Genomic DNA, 26,828 nt, shown 5'->3' with positions numbered 1-26,828 from the left:
CGGGGGGGAGAGGCTACTGTCGGCGGGGGAGTTGTAACGTAAACAAAACGGCATTGTGACGACTTGAGGGAAGCATATCATGCGAAGGACATACCCAGCGCACCAGGCCAGCAGAACAGTGCAGGACTGCCTGAGCCAAAGGAGGCCATGGGCGCTACCAGCTGCGGAGAGAGGTCAGCACTGATCGCTTGGCACACGCACACACACACGCACGCACGCACTTTACGCACGCACTTTACAGGCCGCCGCGACGGATCGTTTACGGTAAAACTCACGCTTACGCACACGCCCCTGTTCAAGGCAACCTCGTTTTTATTGTGTAGTTTAAGAGTCTGGAATGGCCTGGAAAATTGCACTGCGCCCGACATGCACGCTTGCGTCAAAATAAATATGAACCGCGGCTCACTGCTTTTGTTATCAAAGTATAAAAACGAAAAGTAACGGCACGGAAAGAGTCATCGATTTACACGCTTCCGCTTATTGCTATTCAACACCATCACAGAAGGGGCGGTCGAATGTTTTAACAGTTAGCTCTTAAACAATTGCACCGTCCCCCAATCGTAATTATACACACGACTGCATTTTAGCACAGCTTTTCGATTTCGCCAACTCAACTTTCAAGCCAAACCAGCAATGAGGTCGGTGCAAGTTTTAAGAACGTCATTAAAACACTGACCATCCCCCTTTGGGATCGCAGCACTTAAACATCATCCCCACTACCACCACCACCAACCAGGGTCAACCCACTGCTGGATTAAGGCTTCCCCAAGCCATCGGCATCTCACAGTCCCGCGACGCAGCGATGCGTCGTCTCGGACCCCCGCGCACGAGTTGCTTTCATCCCATCTCCGTGTACGAGCTTAAAGGACGGCACAACCCGTGAAAAACAAGCGGCTCCTACCTTGTAGCTACATGCCTAGGCTGTGTGCATTTCGTGGGCGGACCCAGACACGTGCTGCTACGGTCAGGAGCATCGATGTGACATCACCGCTGCGACGCTTCGTTACAAAGTACGGGACCGACACGGCTGTGACGTCATTTGAAAACTCCGAACCGTCAATCGAAAGCCTCCTTTTGCTCACCGAGCAAGCTTCGTGCATGCATGTCGGAGAGCCCAGGGAAGCACACAGCCTGGCTACGTATCTATGGCGGAGCTCCGTTTTATCATCGTGTCTTCATTTGAGCGCGGAGGGCTTTACCATTAGGGGGCAGCACTGGTTCAGTGCGGACTCTCCTGCTCGGCCAAAAGGTCACGGTGCAGTTGGAGATCGATGGGAGTGCCAATGCCAATCAAAGCAACACGACGTCATCCCGGATACCTGTGCGGGTAGCGGTTAGCGCAACGTGCCGGGCAGCAAAGGGCGGTGCGGCAAAATCTGTTGCTGTACTGTACCGCTATGCTTCCTGCTTTCACCGACCAGCACGGTGACGTACGGTAAAACTACCACCACGACCCCGCACGGCGTGGGGAGGCGCTCATCCAGCAGTGGAGTGACAGAACGGCTGCGCGTGTACACAGGCAGTTCTAATGCGTGTTAAGTCGTGAAAAAGTGCAGGTCTCGCAGGGGCAGTAAATGTAATATTGTTGGAGGAGCACATCTGTAACAATGTACCGATTAAAAAAAAAGATTGTCGCTCGCAGGATACCTGCACGGAAACCCGCGAATGACCATCGATTATTTACAACTTGAAGCGAGTGACATCGCCACGCACTGACGCTCAAGCGCACCAACACCGTACCGAGAATGTAAAAAAACCAAAACAATTATAAACAATACGATAAAATCGTAATCTCATCGCGCATCTTTTGCAATTCGGTGAATCAAGAGGCGGGGAGGACGGGATGAATAGCGGTGAATGCTGCTTATGCTGGGTTCACGTGGTGCCAGGTCAAATTGGCATCTGATTGAACAAGGAGGCATCGAATCGGCAATCACAATAAGATCCTGATGCTCGCGACGCGTACGTGCGAGAATCAATTCCTTCAGATTCGTGCGTACGTCGCATGCGGTTCGTCCCGTGCGGCCGACGCAGGTATGAAGAGAGTCGCTTCATCCATCGCGACCGCCGTTAACGAAACGAAACTCAACCGTGGAATCGAATCACGAGCCCCGAATTGTGACAACTCATCAAGCAACACACGGTGGTGATGGGGGGGGGTTGAGGGGAGCTGTCTATCGTTACAAATCTACACCAACCAGTGCCAACGCTCGCAGCTGTGATCGACAAAAATCATAATCACAGCAGCAGCAGCACCGTCAGCTGAAATTATAATCGCAAACCATCACATATCATGCAATTAACAATAATAATACGAATGTATAAAGCGCCCTTAAACAACAGCTCTCAGGGCGCTAAACTACGATTGCGATGATTGAACCCAGGGTCTGGCCACCACTTCACTAAGACCATACCAACCAATCATTCTTAATAACCGCACAATGTCTATTTTAGCACCCCCCTCCCCAACCACCACAATGCTTCGTACATATGTATGTTGAACTTCTTTCGCACCATATGTAACCGTGCTATCGGAGGTGCGGGCGGTGGAGAGGAGGGGGAGGGATAAGGACAACAAACGAAATACAAAGCGGTTCAAAAGAAATGAGCTTTGGGTTGAGGTTGGACTCCCGGGGTGAAGGTCGGCTGCTAAGAGACTCCGAGATGCACCCCGACAACTCTCTGCTGGCTGCATGCACCGGCTCTCCTCACTTCCCGTGTTCAAAACACGGCAATGCACCCGGGGGGGGGGGGGGCAGTTTTAGGGGCAACCGGATTGGCGGGCATCACCGTGGTAACAGCTTGGAGTGACGTGGTTCTCTCTGGCCAATGAAAACGAGAGTTGGTTAAAAACAAGCGAGTCTGATGAGCAACGATTGGTCCACGGGACGCACAGACTTGGGCAGCCATGACCGCCGTGCGATCCGATTGGACGTTGCCATGACCTGTTGTCCACTAGAATTACGCCAGGGGGAGCAAGTGACCATATTTGCGCACATTTGGTCGACTTGGATTGATTCTTTTTATTTTACAAAAAAAGAAAAACGGTGCGACGACTTTGCCGGCAGCGACCGCCCTGAAACTTCCCCGTGCGTCGCGACCGCTCGGGACAGTCTGTGAGCTTTGGGGGCGGCCGGCAGGGCAAGATTTTTGCCCCAACTCTCGAGGCCACGAGTTTTTTTGAGCTGGCCGCTCACGCACGACCGAGCACAGACTCGGCTAGAGAAGAGCGAGTTGGCAGGGAAGTGTGAGAGTGAAGCCAAAAGTGCCAATTACACAGCCATCGAGTTAATTATTTGGGGGGGGGGGGCTGGGGGGGGGTTGGCATCGTTCTGTCTTGGTACTTCCTCTGCACCCACATGCAGCGACGCCAATGGAAATTCACTGTGCCTCTTGGGTGGGAAAAGAACACGAACAAAAACAGAAGTGGCACTCGTCACAGAAAGACTGGGCTAGGGAAGACATCTGTTTGGGATGGGGGGGGGTGATGGCTGAGGGAGTCGGAGGGGGGGGGCAAGAGCGGTCAGCCTCGCGTGAGAAGGAGCCACTTGTTTACGCGGCGTGACGAGCGAGCGCCAGACAGGAACGCCGTCGTCACGCAATGCGTGCAGCACCCGCTCCGCTCCGGCAGCAGAAATTAAATAATCCACGGCTCTCGCGTCACATGTGACACACAAAAAAAGAGATCTCAGCTTTGTAAAGACGCAAGCGCCGCTTTGGCGTGGGAAAGCACCCGCTGGCCACGCCACGTCAACTCCTGCCCACGTCACTTGCAACTGACGCTACCACAAAAATTCAAACCGAATGTGTTTTCACAACTAAATATATAATCTCCCGTTATGCAAACCGTGCCACGCCCTGGGAGTCCTAGAGCTATTGCTGACCTTCTTTCCAAACCACCACCATCAACAAACTTCGTCGCTTAAAATCGCTCGTGTCAAACGACCGACCGAAATGCGGCACATTAGAAGACGCTGTTGGTAGTGAGGCTACAGTGCAAACAATTATCAACGAACGCTAGCGAGCCAAAACCTTGGATTAGAGGCTACGGTTGGGCCGCCCGACTTCTCTTCCACCATGCAGAGGGACACCGTCTTATTTGCATCGCTGCGGTTGGCACGCAGGAACACGCCGCGGGCAGGCCTCGATTAATTTTCGAGCGACGCTCCAGTCACAATGTACTAGAATCAAGATTTTCCAGAAAGCCCACCAACCCTTGCACAAAACACGGAGCACGGCCGACGCAACTTCTTTTGAATCGACTCTGAAGTGTCCTGACCCACGCAAAGGCAGGAGAGGACCCTCATAACCTCGCACGCAACCGTGACAACCACCCTCAGAGTGGCCCCGACCTCGTGTGCGCCGAGAAACATCGGCAAAAGCCGCAGGCCGGCAAACGTGCGCCCGCCCGCCCGCCACTACGCGACCTCTCTGGCCGCAATCGACGCAGAGCCCGAGTGGGCTGCGGTGGCGTCACGCTCGGAGCAGCAGCCGCCGAGGTCACGGCCGTTTTGATATCCTCGCTGCGGCAGTTTTTGTTTTGTCGTTTGCCAAACTGTTTTTGGGAAGGGAGCAATGAGAATGAACAGCTGTGGAAGGAAGACACCGCCTGCTCGTGAGGGTTCGTGGATTTGCGTTGTAATTGTCTTGAGAGGTAGCGGGAGGAGGGGGAGGAGGGCGGCGAGTGGGAAGACTGTTGTCCGGTGGGTGTTTTTGGTTCATCTCGCATTTCACAGCAGGGTAGTTTTTGGAGTTGGCAAGTATAGGTTGTCCTTCGCCTGACAGCGGCGGGCTGGGGAACGGTGGCATCTCTCCACGCAAGCCCCCTCCCCCGACCCCCAACCCCCAGGAGGGGGGTCAAGGTTTTCTGGCGCCGAGCCTCGCAGTGAAATTCAGGCTTTTGGCGCTGGGACGGGTTTCCGAACGAGCGGCAACAGCGTCGGCTTCCCGGGCGGTCTTTGGCGGCGGAGCAGCGCCGGTGACTCTGTGCGATCGCGAAGCCGGAGTCCGGCGGAGCCCCTTGCCACGGATGCCCTCGATCGATTGCACCGTCATCCCTTGAGGGGCGAGGCAACGCGAGCTGACGTCAGATCCAAGAAATCCGTAAAGGATGACTCTCGGCAGAAGACGGTGGGCAGGAGCAGGAGCGATGGGGGGGGGGGGGGGGGAGTTGGGTGGCAGGCATTTGTTTGGTTGTTTGTCCGTGATTTTAAATCGTTTCGTTTCTTTGCCCACGCATCGGAACTTGCTGTTGTGAGTTTGAGGCTGGAATGACGACGCACACGTCGTCACAATTTTAAAGCAGTTAATGTCGTTACGGAGTCGCGGAAATCAACTTAAAACGAACGTGCAACGACCGTTTTCCCGGCTCGCGCCGCGCGGCAATGAATTTGAACGCATCCGACGGAATAAACAAAACAACGCAATAACGCAAATACTGTACACAAAATCTACGCAAGAAAAACAACATTGCATTGTTCAAAAAACATAATTCAGAAGCACCAATCGTGACTGATAGATCCCTGCCGCACGAGTTAATTGTTACGTGAGCTTGCTACTACCGTTAGCGGTTACAATCAGAAGTACCTGCGGAATGCTTTGTTGGGTCATTGCTTGCGGCTGTGTGAAGGTCAATGTGTGTATGCATGCATGCAAAGAGGCTTTCGAGTGCAGAAAATATTTCTGTAAGGGCCAAGTGCAGATGCGAACCCAAGTCGACCCTTTACGCAAGACAAAAGTGCTCAAGGGTGTTGATCAAAAGGTCCACTCACGCATTACAGAACAGCACAAGCATTCACGTGCTTTGCACTCTCCGAGTACTCCTGCTGGGCACGCATACACACACACACACGGGGACACGCACACGGGCGCACGTACACACACGCGCGCACAAACACACGCACTCGCACAGACAAAACTGTCACCATGAACAATCACGTAACGTATACGTTGAATCATGAGCGGCACGCACGCACTCGCACAGACAAAACTGTCACCACGAACAATCGCGCATCGTATACGTTGAAACGCGCGCGCAGGTACACACACGCACCCGGACACTCGACACGAATGAGAAAACCCAGTGTCTCTGGGCTTACCTGCGGCAACCACTCCTCAAAAAAATGCTCCTAATCCCCCCCCCTCTGTCCCACGGCCTCAAAACTCTACACGCACACAGTCCAGCGTCAGGGAACAACCGAACACTCAGCGGTGCAGCGCACGATGATGCCGCCGCCACCAACCAACGGCCCCAGCAAAGCGGCAACCGAAAGCCTCCCTCGCTCGCACACGCGACGGTGCAAGAGCCAACGCCAAAACCGGGAGAAAAAATAGAATGGCAAATTACTTTAACAACAAAAACAAACATATGGCAGAGCGGATCGATCGGAGAATGGCTGCAGCGATCGTTTCCGCTTGCTCGTTTCTCAACAACTCGGCACAAACGGTCGCAGCGGCAGCAACAACAACGACAAGATTTACTCATGCAAATATGTGTGATTTGTTTTTGCAGCAGATACATTACCAGACACAAAGAACTAGGGGCTGGGAGGTGACTTGCCTCTACACGCCCGCAGACTCTGGAAAACGAATTCATACAACTCTGCCCAAGTTATCACACAACAACGGCGAAGCCAGCGGTCCGATAGAGGCTCGGAGTCAGGAAGGAGACAGAAGATCAGAGCAAGAATCAACCTCACAGAAGCAAAGCTGAACGAAGCCAGAGGCAAAACAGCAGCTTATCGTGTGCATCGAGAGAGAGAAGTAATCACAGCATTATATCCGCACACCCCAGTGCTTGGAACAAAACTGCTCAAAAATCTCAAAGCTGTCAGGCGATGAACCGAAGCCCACTTACGGTAGGTAATGTGCACCCCTCTGACCTGCAAGCCTTCACAACAACAACAACAACGATGACAACAACGTAGCTAGCAAAGGACTCGCACCCACCTCTCTCCTGAGGACAGTCACAACAACAATAAGCTGGTCAGACACATACCAAGGGGCCGGGAACGCAGACAAGGCACTGTTGGACAAACACCGCCACCCGTCAGAAGACCCATCATCAACAAAGACATCGGATCGGTCGTTCGGTAGGTCGTTTGTTGAGCGGGGGGTCATCGCTTCCCTTCACGGAGCACCTCTACCCGCCAGCTCGCTCGTCGCATCTCCACGGCAAAACAGCGGAGGGCGCGCACGCGCATCCGCACGCTCCCGCGCCGCCAACCGCCGGAGGATGAGAGGTTTCCGTGGCGACCGGAGTCGCGGCCGGGACGACGAAGTTTTGGTTTTTTATTTTTTGCCGCTTTTTTTGTGACGGGAGCGGCCGAAGAAACAGCTCGGGCCGGCCGGGGTCAGCAGTGCGCAGTGGGGATGAGCAGATGTGTGAAGTCACTCACGGGGCCACAAAATCCAGCGAGCATGGTGATCATCAGGCAGAGGATGGAGATGACGAGGCGGGTTCGGCAGAACCTCCACATGACGCGCGACAGCGAGGCGCCCTCCCGCCCGCACTCCTTCAGCTCCTGTTGCCAAAGACGCTCCAACCTGCGACGAGACGGATGGGAGCATTGAGGGGAGAGGGGGCCTGGTGTCAACTCAAGGGTCCTGCTCTTTTTGTCATCACGTTTTCCACGCAATGCTTTTAGCGCTCACAAGGCATTGCTCTCACAGTGCCTTATGACATATGTCATCCGGAGTAAACTAATTACAGAACACAGGCAGAACGTATCAACTCCACACAGAAAGAGTCAGGAATCAAACACAGGCATTCCTTGCCGCGAGGCAAGAGTGTTATCACTGCGCCACCCGAAATAAAAAAATGTTACGGTGGTGACGACGATTAAAAACATTTCTGGGCACGTCCATTCTCGTGAACCACTGGGGAAACGCCCGAGGCTCTGGCCGTCAAACAAAGGAACCGCGAATGTAAATGCGGCGATACACGTAAGGCACGGTGCCGTTACCATGGGACCCACCCACCCTGGAACCCTAGGGGCAGTGTTTTTAAGCACCCCCCTCCCCTTTCCCCCCCCCCCCCCCCCCGTTTTTAGAAGAGAGGGGAAAAAACAAATACTCGAATACAAAACAATTCCCCAGTGTGCCGCAGATTATTAACAAAAGGTGGAGTATGTAAACCACTTGTGAATGATGTTGCAGGTCCACAATAGATTTATGCCGCTGTTGTTTCACTGACGTGTTTACTGCACGTATAACGACAAAGATTGGACTGGTGCTGTTCGAGAGCATCTATTAAGGCCGTACCGGCTCGGGCCGGCAAAGGCACATAAGCACCGAATCTTTATTTTTACAGTGAAGCCACAGTAAGTGCAACAGGCTGCTGCACAGCTATGTGGCAGGCCCAACAGAAGGCAGTGTGGAAATAATCCATTGCAACTTCTAGACTACCACGTCCATGCTCTCCGCTGCCTTCACCAAGAAATGAGTTTTCAATCTGGATGATTTGAAAGTGCGCAGCTCCAGCGGCTTGCTAACATTTCGGAAGCGTTGCAGACGCTGTTTGTGAATGATCTCCGCTGCCTTCACCAGCGTGGTGAAGTATGATCAAACAACATCCCCCCCACACCCCGCCATGAGCCGCCCCTGGTCTAAGCAAGGGGACTGAGACAAACAGTGATGTACAAAACGCAAAATAAACAAATGGCGATCATGCAACGCGAGAGCTCGTCGCATGCACGGCGGCGCGTCCCTGACACGGGGTGGGCGGCGGGGGGCAGACTCGGCAAACTTGCCCATCGTTTCAACCGATCGAACCGGCGACCTCCAGGGTAACGCACCAAAATCGATCGGTGCCTGAGGATCTTTGAACGCTACGCATTGCGCATTCATCCGCGCGGAGCTTTGGAGCGTGCGTTTAGCCACTGCCTGGTCCTGGTGCGTGCACATCCCGGAGCAACGGATCAACAAGAGACCAACGACACAACAATCGATGTCAACGACTGCAGACGGCGGAGATTCCGCACTAGCAAAGTGATGACGCAGGAGCCGTAGGGCAGAAGGCGAGGGCCGGCACACAGCAGAACATTGCCTCCGGAGAAGCAAGTGGGACAAAGGTCGCCCGTGCGGAAGAATGCGTGACGTCATGCGCATCAAGTTCCCCTTGTTTACGCGCTCAGCTCAAACCGCTGGGTAGGCAACGACGTGCCCCCTTCTCTATGCGTGCCTGTGTCCATAGCACCGCAAGATTTTCTGGGAACCGATCCATTTTTATTCTCTCAACGATGTCCCCGAGACCTTTATTCTATTCTACTTCGGATTTATAAAGCCGCCTTTCCAGGTCAAGGCTCTGTTGCCGGGGTGATGCAGCTTTTGCCAGTGCAGCTCCCAGACTCTGGGACGCTTTGCGTTTGGTGAAAAAACAGAGTAGTCAAACATATTTAAGTCTACATTCAAAACTAAAATCTTTGAATTGGCCTTTACACCCCCTAGCTCTGGCCGTTCACCCTGGTTGTTAATTTCCGGCTTTCCATACACGGCGCATTGGGATCTATGGATGAAATGCACCTTACAAATGTTAATAATTATTATGAATAGCGGCTGACATTGATTGATGACATCCACGTGCTAATAAGCAAGGCTGCCTGGCAGGCAACAACGAGGGTAATGACTAAGGCTTGGGGAATCCCCATGAGTGTTAGCCAAAGACGAAATTGGGCTTGGCGAGTAACGTGATGGGGGCAAAATCAAAGCGGCGGAAACAACCGCGGCTCCCCGTGTCTACTGTCCAGTACGGCAATGTTCGTCGGTTCCATTGCTGGATGAGGGCCTCTCCATGACGCCTTGCGGATCACGGGGATTCTTTGAGCATACTTAGCCACGTCGGTCGGTGCGGGCTGGCGACGGCGGACAGAGCCGCATGTGGAAGTGTAGAAAGTCAGTACGGCACAACGATGGATGCATCTGCTGTCTGCAGCAGCTTCTAACGAATGTATGCAACGACTGGAGACGACCATTATCAGAGTTGTTTGCATTTTGCCTGCTTGTGTTGTGGTTATTGCAAACATGATGCCTTGTATAAAGGTGTCAGTTTTGTACCAGTTTAAAGGGTAAAAACCTACTACTATATTTTGCCACTGGTAAAGGAGGTCTCAGTATAAATGCTTACCCCGAGCTCTCAATACTCTGATAGTGCGCTGTCTTTGAGTTGTACGCCTTTTGGCGTCATCTGATCCAACACCAATGGAGACTAGGCTCTAAGGAAAGCTGTCTCGGGTGTGGACCAATCAACTTCAAGGACAGTGCATATCATTACCATTATCAAAGTTGTTTCTTTTTGTTTGCATTTTGACTGCTTGTGTTGTGGTTATTGCAAACATGATACCTTGTATAAAGGTGTCAGTTTTGTACCAGTTTAAAGGGTAAAAACCTACTACTATGAATGTATGCGTGTTGAACTTCTTTAGTGCCGTACGTAGGGGGCAACCGTGCGAGAAGGTCAACAAACGCAACACAAAAATCAGCTTTCAAGAAATGAGTTTTCAACCCAGGTGATTTGAAAGTGCGCAGCCCTAAGCGGCTTGCTAACATTTCGGAAGCGTTGCAGACGCTGTTTGTTGAGTGGCATTCGCCCAGGCCAGCGCCATCCAGGCTCAACCGGATTGCGTGTGAAACGGCGCGTTCCCGCGTGGCAGCCTTGCACTTTCGGAATGGCAAATGTACTAAAAAATTATTTATTATTACGATTATTAAAAGGTCAGACCCTTTCACTGTGACAATGCATTTATTTTTACCAAGGTCTCAGGCGCTTGCCTGTTCTCGCGTAAACCAACGAGTGCCTCGCTCCGCGATGCGGTTTCTGTTCAGAAAAGCCCGAGCGAAAAATACCAACAGCTCAACCCATCGCTTAATGGGATAAAGCGCCACTGCCACCGGTTATCCAAGGGAAAGAGCAGTTACATAAGTGCTCTACATTCGTACGCCGCGTTACATAAGCATGTACACCCACTACCGTATATTCTCAAATTTAAATAGCAGACAACCATTGTTGGCCAATACCAAGCCCTGCTACTACTGCTGCTGCTGCACCACTGCTATGACTAATGTTGTCATCTCCCAAACTCGATGCCAGCAAGAGACGCTGCTGCCAGACTCCAACAACAACAACCGCCGTTCGCCACTAAGTGGCGGTGACGTCACCACGGCGCTTGTGCCAGGCTATGTGCACGTTGAGGCCAGACTCCTCACACACACTCGCAATCGAGGTTATGTCGCCCCGACACTACGATGCCTCCCACTTGCTCCCCAATCCTCTCCCGGATCAATATGAAGATCACGGCTCACCGTCTTCGTGACCCACCACGGACTCCGCTCCGAGTAACTCTGCCCACCCCCCCTCTCGTCTCACTCTATTTATAATAATTCAATTTATACAGCGGCTTTCCATCAAGGATCTCAAAGTGCCATACAGGACGCAGCAGCAGATGCTCGGCATGAAAATAATTACATCATGAATACATTTTAAAAATCCATTTGCTAAATGAACTAAAAGTGTAATAAGCGGAAAGCGTATAAATGAGTTTCGAGACACATTTTAAAAATGTCCACAGATTTAGAGATCCCTGACTTGTTGTGGAAGAGCCATCCACGGACTCTCCTACCTCTCCCCTCTCATCTCACTACTACTCCACGCACTCTCCTACCTCTCCCCTCTCATGTCACTCTACTACCTAAAACATACACTCCCCAATCAAGCAACCAAGGCTTTCAGTGGAAGCCCGCTGCCAACCTTCAGCCAGCGGGAGGTCGCTCATTCTCTTCTGCTACCTCCGTAGTCTGAAACTCCTTTCCTCCAGCCATCAGTGCTGTGCAAGTCCAGACTCAAACCCTTCCTCTTCTGCTCTGCCCAACGACCTCTCCCGATCAAACACAAACCCACTGTGTAGTGTCTTGAGCAGGGGTCACCCTTTATGAGCTTTCTACAACCACTTTGTAGTGTATTTGTATTGCATTGGTGAGTGCAGAGTTCCAGACGCTGCTGTGTGTACGGAAATTGCGCGGCGATCCGTCACAACAGTGCTGCTTCGCTGGAGAACAAAGCACGGGTGTCTGGAGGAATAGCAGTCTTCGCACAAAAGCATTTTAATGAGGCCTGGTGAGACACAGCCCTCCTTAGCTTCAGGCACAGTAAAATAAAATAAAAAATCACCAGCCCATGCCTTTATCATCCGCAATCTTGTCACGCAAGGGCAAAGCGTCCCCGGCTTTAGCCAGAGGCGGTCGCAGTCCCACGCCTATGGACGGACGCTCTCATTGTTGACGCCTTTTATTCTACGCATTTGCTTCCTGCTTTTACCTTATCCTTCCAATTCTGCCGCGCGCGATTGTACTCTCGGGTGTAATGACACGCGATGACGAATCCATTTGGATCTTTCCATTAGGATCTTTCGCAGTGCATCCCTCCCCCCTCCACCAGCGTCCCCCCCTCCTCCCGCCCTTTGTTAGCGAATGGTCTGCAGAAGCGGATATAAAGGAGCACTTTCCCACCTGCAGTGATATGATACCAAGTCCGTCGCACGATAGTCAAACTAATCGTTGGCGGTTATCAGAGCTGGAACTCAGAGCGAAAATTACGCGCGGAATTAAATTTAACGTTGTATCTTTTTCGTGCAGCCATTGGTGACCGGGCATCGACCATCAACTTGCTACCACTGCAGAATGCGCTTTCAAGCCAGGAACTCCGAAGTAATGCAAAGCTCAGCTTTCTGACCTCCGAGCCACCCGCCCACTTCCAACAAACAACAATCTTAATTTGGAAAATACGCCGCGTGCAGCAGAGCAGTGACCCCGGTGGGTGGGTCAGAAGTGGAAGCATCGGTTAAACAGGGCAGGGTGTCCACACAACGCCGCTAATGTTTTGTACACAAATATACACGGGCCCAGGTGCAAGATGTAAGGAATGGGACCCCGTGTCCAATTCACCCCCCCCCCCTTCTTCGCCATCGCCGGGTACAAGGAGCCCTCTGGCCATTGGGCCTCCGAGCAGGTGCCACCGCCTGTACACTCCAGAGCTGCTCCGCTGGATTCTCTGTTAATCGCCGGGTTCCGTGTTAGCGTATGCTGCCAGTCTGTGGGTTTTAATGAGTCTCATACATAAATGTTAGTTTACGGGTAACTATGTTGGTTTTATGGGTGCTATGTTATAGTTTGTGGGTTTAATGTTTGTCTATGGGCGCTACGTCAGTCTACGTTTTCTATGGTAATCTATGTATTCTATTTTACTGGTAGGAACCACCTGGTTCCACCAGCCCACAGGGGATTATTGTGTCCGTCCGTCGTGCATCCAAAAATGGGAGGGGGGGGGCTGGGTGGAGAGGGGAGGGTGGGGAGGGGCTGGGTGGGGAGGGTGAGGTGGGGCTGGGTGGGGGGTGGGAGGGGTGAGGCTGGGTGGGAAGGGGCTGGTCACCCCGTGGTGCCCTTATAAAACTCAACGTTTAACCTACTCACGCCGGCTTGTGCCCGCCCTCACAGTCAGCCATATTTGCGGAAAACACCAACGCCGCCGTTGACCCTGGCCATTGACCGAGCAGCTCCCTCCACAAGAATGTGTTAGTCTACGGGTCCAATGCATATTTTTTTCGTTGATTTTTTTTCTCCGGGTCCCCCGGTTTTGTCCCTCCAGAGTTAGAGACATGTATTGAGATTATGAAGTCCACGTTTTTGAGCTACCATTTGTGGCTAGGTTGCTTCTGAAAAATAAGTGAATACCTCAGTGGGCTTTGCCTGGTAGGATGGGAATGGTTTATTTATGTATTTGAGTGATGTGTTTATCTTTCTTGTACCTTTCACTACTATCATTTTTTGTAGTTTGTCGATTTATCGTTCTTACCCGCCCATCCTGGACATCTGTGAAAAAGAGCTTTTATAGCTCATCGGATTCCTCCAGTATAAACATTCTGATTCTGTGGGTTACTCTACTCAAGTCTATGGGTCTGTATCTAAGTCTAAGGGTCAACATTCAATTGAGTGGGCATAACATGGTTGGCAAGGGCTCTGGTGCAAGAAAAGTAAAGGGTTAAGTCGCATAAACATAAATGTGTCGTTAAACGCGCCAGAACCCGACAGCCAATTAGTAAGGTTCGTCACGTAAACTGAATGTGCCAATTCATTATAATGTTCCGTTTACAAATCAACCCCCCCACCCCCCACAATGCCCTCACCCATGCCGATAACCCCCGGGTGACTCCTGAGCACTGAGACCCAGGAGGAATGGTGAAGGTGACCGTGCCATTCCCTCCCTTGCCAGCGTAACCAGTGTTTGTGTAACGACTGCCATTGCTAAGGAAACAGCGGTTGAGTGTGGGCGGCGGCCGAGGCCTACAGGCCCTTATCTGCGTGTGACCACCCGCTACAGGCACTTACGTGCGCTCTCAAGCGAGCCTTCTGATCGTTATAACGTCACTGATGGTCAGCCTGCATTCATTAACCCGGAGCGACGGCGCAGACTAACAGTGAATGTGCCGGGGGGGGGGGGGGGGGGGTTGAATTCGGGAACTAGCGAACACACAATTCAAGCCAACCCTCTTCCTCAGCGTGGCAGTGCATGGCCATGTGACGCAAGAATCGCCATTGTTAAAATAAAACGTACACCCCTTTGTCCACCAACCAATGGATGAATTATTGTTTCCAACGTTGATATACCTCAAGAACACTTCACCGAGTCGCCAAGACACTTTTTCGGGAGGGGAAATATGTTGCAATGTATCATCCCGATTGAGCCATTTTTTTCTTTTTTGCACGGCATTTTCCAGCATTGGGATGCTTGGTCACTACCAGCTATGTTGTGTGTGTTTTTTGTTCTGGGAAGATTGCAGAGAACCCAGAGAAAACCAACGGAGTGTAGGGAACGTGCAAACTCCACACAGAAAAGGGGGCCAAGTGTTACCACTGCATCACCAACATTAAAGCCCCCCCCTCTCCAAGCTGCCGTCGGTCATGGGGGTTTCGTTATTTAACCATTACTTGGCCATAATTCACAATGATGCTCAGGACACGCTGGTGTAATATCTAATCATTACATGCCTAATTGCTGCAAGGGGCTGCGCCCACCACCCACATTCCTACCACACACCTGGCATGAATCACCACCAGGCTCCTACAATGATTACATTCCCCCCACACTCACTCTAGCAACAGGGGGGGTAAATGTTTACCAATTGCCATAAAATAACACTGCAACAAGTCCAGCAGTAAAACTATTGTGGTCCACAGGCAGAGGAGACCTTACTTGTCCGAGATAATTTTCCACATGACAAGCCAATTTAACATGTAGGCTTTTGCGACCGATACTATCCATAAGAGGTTTTTCTTTATATTGATAAGCCACTTTGTAGAGGTATCATTTGTGGCCAGTCAGTTAGAACTCTTCAAGCCATACAATGCAGCACAAGTTGTTACAGCATATAAATGTGACCACATCTGAATATGCTGTACAGTATCAAAGTAGGGGTTCTGGAAATTTCGCCACTATGCCTTTAGACAAACGTTTCCCAACCTGCGGTCTGCGAACCATACTGGTGATCTGCAGGGCCGTGGGAATTGATCCACGGAACTGTTACAGATAAGGTTCGTTTAACAAAACACCAACAGTTGTACCGTGCAGTGGTACGCCACGCCAACGTATTCTGAATGTTGACGGTGTATTCCTGATTCGGAGAGAGATTAGAAACCACCGCCTTAAAACGACCTCAACGATATCGACTAAAACCAGGCACCATCAATCGAGCGCAACTGGTTAATAGTTTATGCCCCGGGCTTTTTTTATTTTTGTTGTTGTTCTTGTATTGAAGAGTGTCTTCTAAACAAAGGCGTCTTCTCATGGAAGATTTAAATATTTAAAACCCATTACAGCCTGCGACCAATACACGAGGAAGAGGCCAGATCTCATCACATCTGGGAAGCCAAGCAGGCTCGAGATCCTGAACCAGAGGTCGCAATCAGGTACCCGATACCCGGCTACCCGCACCCGGCCGGGTACGGGTAGGCCGTGAGTCACTGGTGAGTAACCGTTTGTCACTCATTTCCCAACGTCTTGTCTCTTCTCACAATTCAGGTTCCTAGAATCAACCCACCTGCGCCTGCAACATGGCTTCATCCCAGAGGTCGCAATCGGGTACCCGATACCCGTACCCTACCTGATACCCATACCCTACCCGTACCCTACCCGTACCTTTACCCTACCCGATACCCGGCCGGGTACGGGTAGCCAGGTATTGGGTAGGGTACGGGTACCCGTTTGCGACCCTGGTGCGGCCGGGTACGGGTAAGGAATCAAAACCCGTTTGCGACCTCTGGCCTGGACCAATGGTGGGCCAACCTGTGGCCCGCAGGCCGAACGCGTCCCACGAGCCCCTGGTGGTGGCCTGGTCCCAGTGTCTCCCAGGTGATGCGAGGGGGGGTCATGGTTAGCGCACAAGCACGGTATCAAAGCTTGCGGCCCGCTGAGGTGAAGGAGGGCCACTAATGCGGCCCACCTACTAGTCACGGTTGCCCATCGCTGGCCGAGACGTGGCAACTGTGAAGGGCGACCCCCGCCACGCATAGCGAGGTTGTCACCGAGCTTGGTGGATGCAGCAGAAGTGCAGAAAATTCCATCATCGTGCTGCACTTCTACGCTCCCCACGTCTACGCTCCCCCTCCACCAACCCGCACTGACCACCAGCGGCGGTCATATACGGTCAAACCATCCTCATTCAGCAGTGAACCGGCAATAGCGGCCGCACGTGTCACACGTTACGTGTGACACGCGAAGATTAAACGAAGGTCGGGAGGGGACGTGCGGAGGTCACACCACCCAGGAACACACCCCGCTTTGTGAAAGTGTCAACCAACGCCCCTATTTTTGCCCCGCAGAGAAAATAGCTCAGCACACTCTTCCCAAAGGTCGTTGGCTATAAATTACAGCAGCTGATGGTGCATGTGACGCACACACACGCACAACTCCACAAACGTGGTCCTGCACACGCATAGACACACATAAAAAGACAAAGATCCCCCCCAACCTCGTAGAGTCTTTTACAGATTGTTGGGGCCATTTCAGTTCGCGAGGAGCTATGAAGGCCTATCAAGGCCTGTACAGCACCCGATGACGTGGGGTGGCCAGGTCCACACCCTGTGTGTCGCCTGCAATGTTTGTACAACGCACCAGTTACTCATTCAAGACCGAGTTGTCTTAAGAGAGGCCAAAGACTGGTTAAAATATTCGCCATCGATGTTGCCTGTAAGCGGGAATTGAACTCCGTTGGCCGGGTCCATAGTGCGGTGCGCACTAACCACTGCTCGCTGGAACACACGCACGCAAAGATCCCCTTTATAGCCTTAACAGGCTGTTGGGTCGAGTGCTGTGAACGAGCACGCGAGGGGATGGGTGGCTAGTGCCACGCCCGGCCACCTCTGTCTCCCCGATGTCGGCAGCGAGCAGGAATCGAACTCGGGTCGGCGACTTCGTAGCGCAATGCGCTAATCGCTACACTTCGGCGCACGCGCACACGGGCTGAACGGCAGGGAGGGAGACGCGGGGTCACCTGCGTGCGTTGACGGCCGAACCCTCGTGCTTGGAGACCGGCCACACGTGGTCCATCTTGAGTTCGCCTTTCTTGAAGGCTTTCCACGCGAGTGGCGACAGCCAGTTAAACGTCATGAAGGAGAAGAGGCCCGCGTTGTCCACGGGGTGTGTGTGTCTGCGAGGGAGGCAAGAGAGCATCACAACGAGCGCTGGGCTATCCGATCATTCATGTACGTACGTATGCGTGCGTATAGTCATTCGTGCCAATCGCGTCTCAAAACAAACGTAGGATTTTCACTTTCGTACTAAAACGCTTGGCAAAGCGGCCAGAAAAAGTGCTATCAATTGCCCAAGCTCTGCGGTTCTGCAATGGGTTGTTTATTAAATAAGTCACTGCGCGAATGATTATCGTTTTGATTACTCGACCAATCGGATAACACGGAAATAGTAGGGATCGATTCATATTCTTAGGTTTTTTCGGTAAAGTCACGTAGGTAAAAAATTAAAATTAATAAAAGTAAAATAAAAATATATAAATAAATACCTTAATCTGTATGTCTCATTAATAAAAGTTAAATAAAAGTAAAATTAAAATATTTTTATTTTACTTTTATTAATTTCAATTTTTTTTACCTATGTGACTTTGCCGAAAAACCTAAGAATATGAATCCTTGCAGTCACGAAAGCTTCAAATCTAGAATTAGGGATCGATTGTTTGCAATTCAAGAGAAAATTACTCTCAAATGGCATTCGGGCTGATGGGCGTCTATAAAACGAACCACGTCCCGTGGCCAGATTGCGAATTGCTGAAGTTGAGGATAATTTGCCAACGGTGGACGGTGACATGGAGATGACAAAAGCCCAACAAAAACAATGCAACCGAGTGGAAAAGGAGACAAAAAAAGAATCGATCTTCAATTAAATTTCGATTATTAACCTTGAAAATTCATAGAATTGCTGACACAGCCTTGTCGCTCTACTGCCTCAGCAGTATCTATATAAAAAAAAACCTTAATCTGTATGTCTCAAAAACCTATAGAATACTTCCCGATGAAGTAGAAAGCTGAAATTTGGTACATCGGTAGCTTTTAGGACATGAACAAGGAAAATCAGAAACTCAGATATGTTATTTTAAGGCCCCAAATCTCGATTTTAAGTGCCCCGTAAACATGGTTTGTGCGTGTCATTCAGACACCGTACAAATATATAAGATTGCGGACTTTTTTCGTTTGATAGAGAGGTAAACAGCAAATAAAATTCAAGTGGGAACCATTGTTCTATCTTTTATTGTTTGAGATATTTCGGATTAAAGCGGTTTTGAACTAAAAAAATATGCATATTAAGTTCAAATCAGAATTCTATAATAAAAAAACAGTAAAAGATAGGAGCTTCCACTCAGAGTATTAAGTCCATAAATTTTTGTTCTTCCTACTAAAAAGAAAATCTATAAATTGAGCGGTTTCCGATGAGGGCGTCTTTAAATATAAGTTGAATGAAGTCGTCAACGTTTTTTTTTACAGAAAAATACACATTTTTGGAGGAGTCGTTCGTGTCTGATCGTAGATACAAAAAAATCATATCAGGCTCATTATAATATTTCTTGAAAACTTTTGCCTGGCGAAGACAAGCTTTATGAACTCGTTCTTCATATGGGGCCTTCTGCTCTCCAAACAGTGGTCCCTCCAGACTTTGGGGTGGTCAGTGATGGATGAGGAAGGTCAAGACTAAGGGCATACGTAGGATATTTGACATTGTCGTATTTGTCGCACGTCTATTTAAAAGCCGACTCGGCAGAGGAGACCAGGTTGGCTGAGGTCACAAAGACCGAGATCCACGGTTTGAAGCCAAGTTTCAGCTGCCTGTGATTAAACTGTCCGGTAATTAGTTGAGGGAGTTAAAGGGCTTCAATGACCTCGCACAGAAAGATCCGTACAGTTAAATCCGAAATCCATTCACGTACTCGGAGAACCTTAGACTCGCATCGGGACCTGTAAATCCATAAAGAAACTCGTATACTCATCCTTGCATAGAGAGCCATAAACTTGCGTGGAATGAGTTGTGATTAAACAGGATTCTCAAGTGTAACGAGTATCAGTACCGTCACCGATGACCGCACATAAGAGATACATATACAGTAGTCTTCGTTTAACGTGCACCTTCGATTAGCTGGGCCACGTCACCGCCCCCGAAGGCTTTGTAAAGCTGTTATTCTTCATTTCAGGCATACCCAACACATGCATTTAGGAAACTTGCCAGCTGACCTGTACTCGAGCGAACGTGTCAGTCAAACGACACCACAACCGCCCGCTATAAAACACAGGGGCTGGAAGCACAAACACGCGGCGTGGGAAACGGGAAACCTTTTATCGGGGGTGAGTGTAAGACGACACCTACAGTGGCCAGAGCTCATAAAGCGGCCGGACAACCCCAGGGGGTTCATGTACCGGGCTAGTCCCCCCATCACCAGACATAAGAGGATCAGGTTTATGGAGGGGGGGGGCAGGGACAACCCCTGGGATAAACCACACCAACCCACCCCCCCTAATAAAATCGGCTCATTGTACGCACATCGCACGAACCTAGCCAGGAGTAATTAGAAATCGGATGCTTTGCGTTACCATCGGTAGCCGCACAACGAAAAAACTATTTTCAAACGTTTATCATTTTGGCGCACGTGCCGGACGGTCTAGAGCAAAAAGCACAACTGAGAAACGAACGGAGTTGCCACAGCCATCGTGATTAACACACGGGACTGTTTCTCGGTCGTTTCTTCATTGAACTCAAACCTCTTGGGTGTCACAGACCCCCACCATAACGCAGTCGTTTCTGCGCCGAGTTCAATTCGTTCCTTTGTCGTACTAGTTTTCTCGTAATTGCTTCCGTCCATGTCGGTGACCCGGGTCAGCCACTCATCCTCGTCTCCCCAGTTCTCACCCTGGCGAAACAAAATAAACTTGGAGCTTGGAAACAACACCCGCCACGCCATGAGGACAGGCACGGAAGGTGACACGAATGCTCACTTAGAGGTGGTGCGGAAGGGCTTGAGAAGATGAATGCCGGCCTGGTACTTCCGGCGGTGTCGCTGGCCCGACTCGCCCAGCATGCCCATGTGCGAGTGGACCGAAGGGTCGAGAGGGAGGCCTTCTGCACGGCCGGCCACCTCCATGCCGTCCGGAACGGCGACGTGACCCTGTGGGGGGGACGCGGAGCACCAGGTGAGCCGAGCCAGACTCAAGGATATATAAACACATCTTTGAAACGTCCACTTGCCACATCCACACCACCTGGTCGCCTAAGTCTATCGAACCTTTTCCTGCTTTGCTTGAAAATGCATTGAGCATCTTCGGGAAAATCCTGAAAGTCAGAATGAAATCCAGGAACCGTGTCACTTGACCCGGCTTCTTAAATAGTCTCGTAACAACACAGGAACAAGCTTGTCATGTTTTTTTTCCTTCCAGAAGATGCTTGATGCAGCTTCAAGTGAAAAGTCAGATGTGCTATATTTGTTTACGAGGGTTTTTATTCAACTAACTTAATGAGTGAACCGAAACAACAATTATTCCCGCATTAAACGCTTGTACAGGTGATAACTGAAATTGTTTGACTCTGTTACGTGGTGGAGGGTATTACAAAACCAATTTGGCCGGGTCACCACGTGGCCTTAACCAAACAATATATGCAGAATCTCAACGTGTTGCTATAAAACGTTTTCTTTATTTAAACAATGTCCCAACAAAATAGAAGACAGTTCAAACAAGCTCATGCACCCTGACGCCCAGATGTCCTACACAGTGACTTCTTTATCATCACAACACCGGCGCATTGGGAGAAACCAGTACACCGTGTACCCTGGCATATACGCAATTCGCTGTAAACAAGAAACGTTCCCAACAGGCTCTTCAACTGCCAATTCAACAGAGACACAAGCCCTCCGGACATGTGCATGCAGGAAGAGCTGGCACTGTCAAGAGTTGAGGATGGAGCCAAATGCCCGAGGGAAACACCAGCGGGGGTTTGCTTATAAAATATTAATAACAATTTGCACACCTTTGCCAATCCACTGCCAGATGAAAGCCTCCCCATGCCCCGTCAGTTATCGGGGAAGTTTGTGCAGGCAGTGAGAAATGAAGACTGTGAAGGAGGCAGAACCGGTACGCATGTCGCTCGCCACTGATGTCAGCCGTGGCCATGAATCCAATTGAATTCGTTGGATCAATATGAAAGTATGTTTAGCACTGCGCCACCACGCTCCAGGCCCCCATTCATCTTTAATACAAATTATTTATCCAGGAAAACCTCAACGAGTCCCCATATTATCTTTCGGGAGGGTCCTACTACATTGAGCTGTTGGGCTCAATTCCTTCAATTCGAGTGTGGGAGGAAACTAGAGTGCCCGGAGAAAACCCACGACACACGCGGGGATAACAACTCGGCACCACCATCCATCCGGTGGCCACCTCACAACCCCACACCACAATGGTCGCCCATCCAAGCACTTACCAGGCTCAATTCTGCTTAGCCCCCCGACCCCCGAGACCTGACGAGGTGGAGTGCACTCTGGGCACTTTGGTGGAGCACGATGGGAAGCTTTGATCATCTAACTTCAAAAGCCAAAACCGAGATGACCGGTTTCTTGGAATTATACCAAAAATGTGGGTTTAAGGCCAGGGACCCAGCCACCTTTTTCATCAGTGGGGCGGTCTGAAACGCCACGGCCTATTCCAGGAGTTCCCTGTGTGGCGAGACCAGCGCAACGTTGCGGGTGAAGCTATCGTTGCCGAGCCTTCGTTTCTCGCTCAATATTTTCCGGTTGCACCCCAAGGCTGGCTTGGGAGGGGGAACTTTCGGCATGAAGGTGCCACCGCTGGAGGAAGGTACACGGTACGCCCGTCCGTGAACTCAGACGGAAGAGCTGTCGCTCAGAATAGGAGTATATATTTATATACAGGAGGAATCCGATGAACTATAAAGCTTAATTCTAGATTTGAAGCTTTCGTGACTGCAAGGATTCATCCTCTTTGGGTTTTTTTTCGGTAAAATCACATAGGTTAAAAGAAAACAAATTAATTAATTTTGCTGTGACGGTTTCACCTGAAGACGGAAGCTTGTGTTGCCTCCGAAACGTCGTGATTTAATTTATTTGTTTTCTTTTAATCTACGTGACTTTAACTACAAAGCTCTTTTTCACACGCGTCCCCACTCACCGAGCTGCTATAGCGAACGCGGTAGCCGAGCCTCGCCGGGCCGCCCTGCTCCACTGAGGCCTTCATGGTGACAGCGTCACGCTGGGACATCCCAATCCTACGACACGCACGCACGCACACAAAGCACGCACACACGCGCCAGACACCGCGAAGACACGCGCAAATGAACGTCGCTCAATCACTCGCGCCACGGTCTGTCATCAAACTCATCATCTACGGGATGGTTCCGAAGCCTGCGGCGTTATTTGCACAACGCGGCCGCACGTCAACGAGGACACGATATTTTCACTCGACGCTGTGACCTGATCGCGGTACTTACTGCGGTGTATCGTGGGAGCGTGCATTCCAGAATCGACTTGTGATTTTTGGTACTTTCAAGTGAAGTTATTTTTATCTCTCCTTACACTGCCGTTATAAAATAATTATATGATTTGATATAAATAACTTTAAAAGCGACAACCAGGCTATAGTTGGTCTTCCTGGGAGTTTGTTAAGAAAATCGATATACCGGGGCACACCACTCATTGAATTTTTAGAGGAATGTGCAAGTCAACAAATTACTCATCTTTATATCGTCAACAGCGAGGAACTCTGCAGTGTCGTAAACACATTATGTTGACAACAGCGTCCAAGTCAAAACAGCCCACCCACATAGCTCGCGATTGAGATCAGCTGTCTAAACCACTGCAGCCCATTATCACTTCACCACTACCACTAATATTCACAAACCTGGAGCTGGCAAGGCATACATACACACATGCACACAAGCACTCATACACACGATGACACAAACAAATACAAAGATCCCGCCCTGTATGACCTTAAGATGGTTGGGGGAAGTGCTAGTTAGCGAGCACCTACGCAGGCCGGCACGGCACACAAGGGGATTGGGTGACCAGCACCACGTTCCCGCGCGCCTTTGTCTCCCCAGTGGCAATGTTTTACACAGCGCACCAGGTTACTCATTTAAGGCTGAGTCGACCTATAAACAGGCGCGCAACATCAAGCACATCCGTACACGCATGCACCGCGCCCCCCCCCCCCCAACTCCGGGAGGTAAATGTAGGGGACCCCAAATCATTATTGAAGTTGGATGAGGTCCCATATCCCTTCTCATCCAAACCATTGTCAAAGGGAGCAGCAACGTTGCTCCCCTCAAAGCTGATGTTATGTAATATTTAGCAGTTTTTGAAATGTATGAATTTCATTTGGGATATACGAGCCTCGATTTTGTTTTCATACAAATTGAAAAAAAGGGGCTGATCAACAGATATAAATCATACCAAGTTAAAATTAGCGGTAACCACACTCTGTATTAAGCGTCGGAATAGTCTCCATGTCCACCGAAATAATAAATCTACGTCACCAAGTTACTAATGAAATAGCACGCAGTTGCCTCGTGTAAATGTTGCACTATTGTGAAACATGACTGAAATTGTACAAATATCAGCAAATTCGTATCTCTTCGATAATCACCCCGATTTTCAGGAGATATTACGGTCATTTAGTTCTCACCAGGATAAACAAAATAACCTTGCTGTTCATACTAGCGCTATTATTATTATTCACGGAATTATCCACACTGACACAATGTTCTTGTGATGTTTAGGGGTTTCCCTGATATCTACCGAGGTCCTGCATTAGATGTGACCCCACTTCTCGTAAACTCAACACAAACACAACCACAGACCCCCCCCCCGGCATAACCTTAACAGACTGTAGGGGCAAGTGGTGTTAGGGAACAGCACCCACGTGGGGGTGGGTGGTCAGCACCACGCCCGGCCGCCTTTGTCTCCCCAGTGGCGATGTTTGCCACAAACCCCACCAGCTACAGTACACACACGTAACGCAGACATTCACATACCCCACAAACAACCACAAAGACCCCCCAGTATAGCCTTAACAGACTGTTGGAGCAAGTGCTGTTAGCGAGCACCTATTAAGGCCGGCCACCGTGCCACACGAGGATGAGTGGGTGACCAGCATCACGCCCGGCCACCTGCGTCTCCCCAGTGACGGCTACAGCACTCGCCACAACTACAAGCCTCAAATTCAAACACACAAATTACAAAGCTAAAGACAAAAAGATGCCCCCTAACGACCCCATCGCCGATCTAAAGCCGTTAATGGGCTGTTGGTGAAAGTGTTGTTAGTGAGCGCCTATTAAAGCCTCGAGGGGGGGCAGGGGGGGGCAGGGCCGCCTTTGTCTTCCCAATGCTGATGTTTACAAAAGACACCAAGCAGATCAACAAAAATAGGTCCGACTCAACAACTACGCACGATCTCTCACACGAAACCGATCTGCAATGATGATGATGTGGATTTTTTTTATTGACGATTATATTTATATACCGATAGATGCCGTTGAGGATTTGATATTGCTCGTAATTACCCGAGTATTTTCACGATTGTACTGATATTATAATCGATGATTACGATGTTATGTTTGACGCCGATGTGGATGCAGATATTGTTGACCGGGTGGTGTTGATGAGGCTGTTGTTGACGATTGTGATGTTATTGATCATTACAATCCGACAGACGTTGATGTTTATTGTTGACGAATACGATATGACTACGATGGTGATGTCGTTATTGATGTTTGATGGTGATGTCATTATTCATTATGATGTTTGATGGCGATGTAATTATTGATGGTTTTTGATGGTGAAGATGGTGTTTGATGGTGATGTTATTGATGAAGATGATGGTAGTTATGGTGTTTGATGGTGATATTATTGATGGTAAAGATGATGTCATTATTGATGATGGTGATGACGTTATTATTGATGGTGTTGATGGTGAAGATGATGTAATTATTGATGATGGTGTTGATGGTGCTGACGTTATTATTGATGATGGTGTTGATCATGTAATTATTGATGATGGTGATATTATTATTGATGGTGTTGATGGTGATGATCATGTAATTACTGATGATGATGTAATTATTGATGATGGTGTTGATGGTGATGATGTTATTATTGATGATGGTGAAGATGATGTTATTATTGATGATGATGTAATTATTTATGATGTTATTATTGATGATGGTGATGTTATTATTGATGATGGTGCTGATGATGATGATGTAATTATTGATGATGGTGATGTTATTATTGATGGTGCTGCTGATGATGATGTAATTATTGATGATGGTGATGTTATTATTGATGATGTCGATGGTGAAGATGATGTTATTATTGATGATGGTGTTGATGGTGATGATGATGTTATTATTGATGATGGTGATGTTATTATTATTGATGATGGTGCTGATGGTGATGACGTTATTATTGATGGTGTTGATGGTGAAGATGATGTTATTATTGATGATGGTGTTGATGGTGATGATGATGTTATTATTGATGATGGTGTTGATGATGAACACCGCCGGCTCATCATGGCGACCGTTCGCACAGAGTGGGGGAGGGGAGCCCCAATCAGAGGGGGGCTCGAGACAAATGGGGGGGGGGGGGGGGGGGCAGTTGAATGGGGGGGGGGGGCAGTTGAATGGGGGGGGCAGTTGAATGGGGGGGGCAGTTGAATGGGGGGGGGGGGTAGAAGGGAGGTTAAAGGGGGGCTCGAGACAGCAGAGAGCTTGAGAAGTGGGAGAGGGGGGGGGGGCTGCATAGCGTGGGACGATTACAATGGAGGGGAGGGGGGGAGTAAGGTTGTAGAGAATGATAGTTTGAGAATGGGGGGCTGTAGACGAATAGGGTCAATAATAAAGGAGGCCGAAGGGGGGGGGGGGGCTTTAGAGGGGAAGTTACGAGTGGGGGGATTGTGTGTGGGGGGAGGCTATAGACAAGAGGATGTGGAAAAAAACGAGTCGCATAACGGGAGCTAGAAAATAAAGAGGAGGGGGGCGCTGTAGAGAATTGGGGCCTAGAAAAGAGGGGGGGGGGAGGGGGGTGTCTCGGTGAAGAAGGTGCGGGGAGAGAGAGATGGAGGCGGCGGGCTCACTGTAGTCGTTGCGGCGGAGACGATGAGAACGAGAGAGACACACACAGAGACAAGAGGCCGCCGCTGCTGCTGCCGCTGCCGCTGTTGCTGTTGCCGCGTGAAGCCGCCAACTCCGACTGAGCCGCGCGGCTTCGCGTCGC

The 26,828-nt window shown here is 50.1% G+C and overlaps 1 protein-coding gene and 1 long non-coding RNA gene across 2 annotated transcripts in view; both read right to left on the bottom strand.

The window, feature by feature from the left end:
• ABCC5 (ATP binding cassette subfamily C member 5) overlaps positions 1–26,828 on the bottom strand; it is a 49,480-nt gene extending 22,652 nt beyond the window's left edge. The window contains exons 1-5 of the mRNA XM_061575339.1: positions 26,689–26,828; positions 22,723–22,819; positions 20,539–20,708; positions 17,538–17,693; positions 7,398–7,545 (exon numbers count right to left, since the gene is read on the bottom strand). Of these exons, the coding sequence (XP_061431323.1) occupies positions 7,398–7,545; positions 17,538–17,693; positions 20,539–20,708; positions 22,723–22,812 (564 nt within the window). The 5' untranslated portion in view covers positions 22,813–22,819; positions 26,689–26,828. The remainder of the gene's footprint in view (positions 1–7,397; positions 7,546–17,537; positions 17,694–20,538; positions 20,709–22,722; positions 22,820–26,688) is intronic.
• On the bottom strand, positions 290–7,343 carry LOC133357415 (uncharacterized). The gene is made up of 2 exons (XR_009756970.1): positions 5,772–7,343; positions 290–5,057 (listed from the first exon to the last, which is right to left on the bottom strand). It is a non-coding gene; the product is annotated as an uncharacterized LOC133357415 (long non-coding RNA).

Source organism: Lethenteron reissneri, chromosome 58 (genome assembly GCF_015708825.2).
Source record: "Lethenteron reissneri isolate LAM-NWPU_2019-01 chromosome 58, ASM1570882v1, whole genome shotgun sequence".
In the NCBI taxonomy this organism is placed as follows: domain Eukaryota; kingdom Metazoa; phylum Chordata; class Hyperoartia; order Petromyzontiformes; family Petromyzontidae; genus Lethenteron; species Lethenteron reissneri.
The sequence above is the reverse complement of the archived record's forward strand: the minus strand, read 5'-3'. Positions and strand labels throughout refer to the sequence as shown.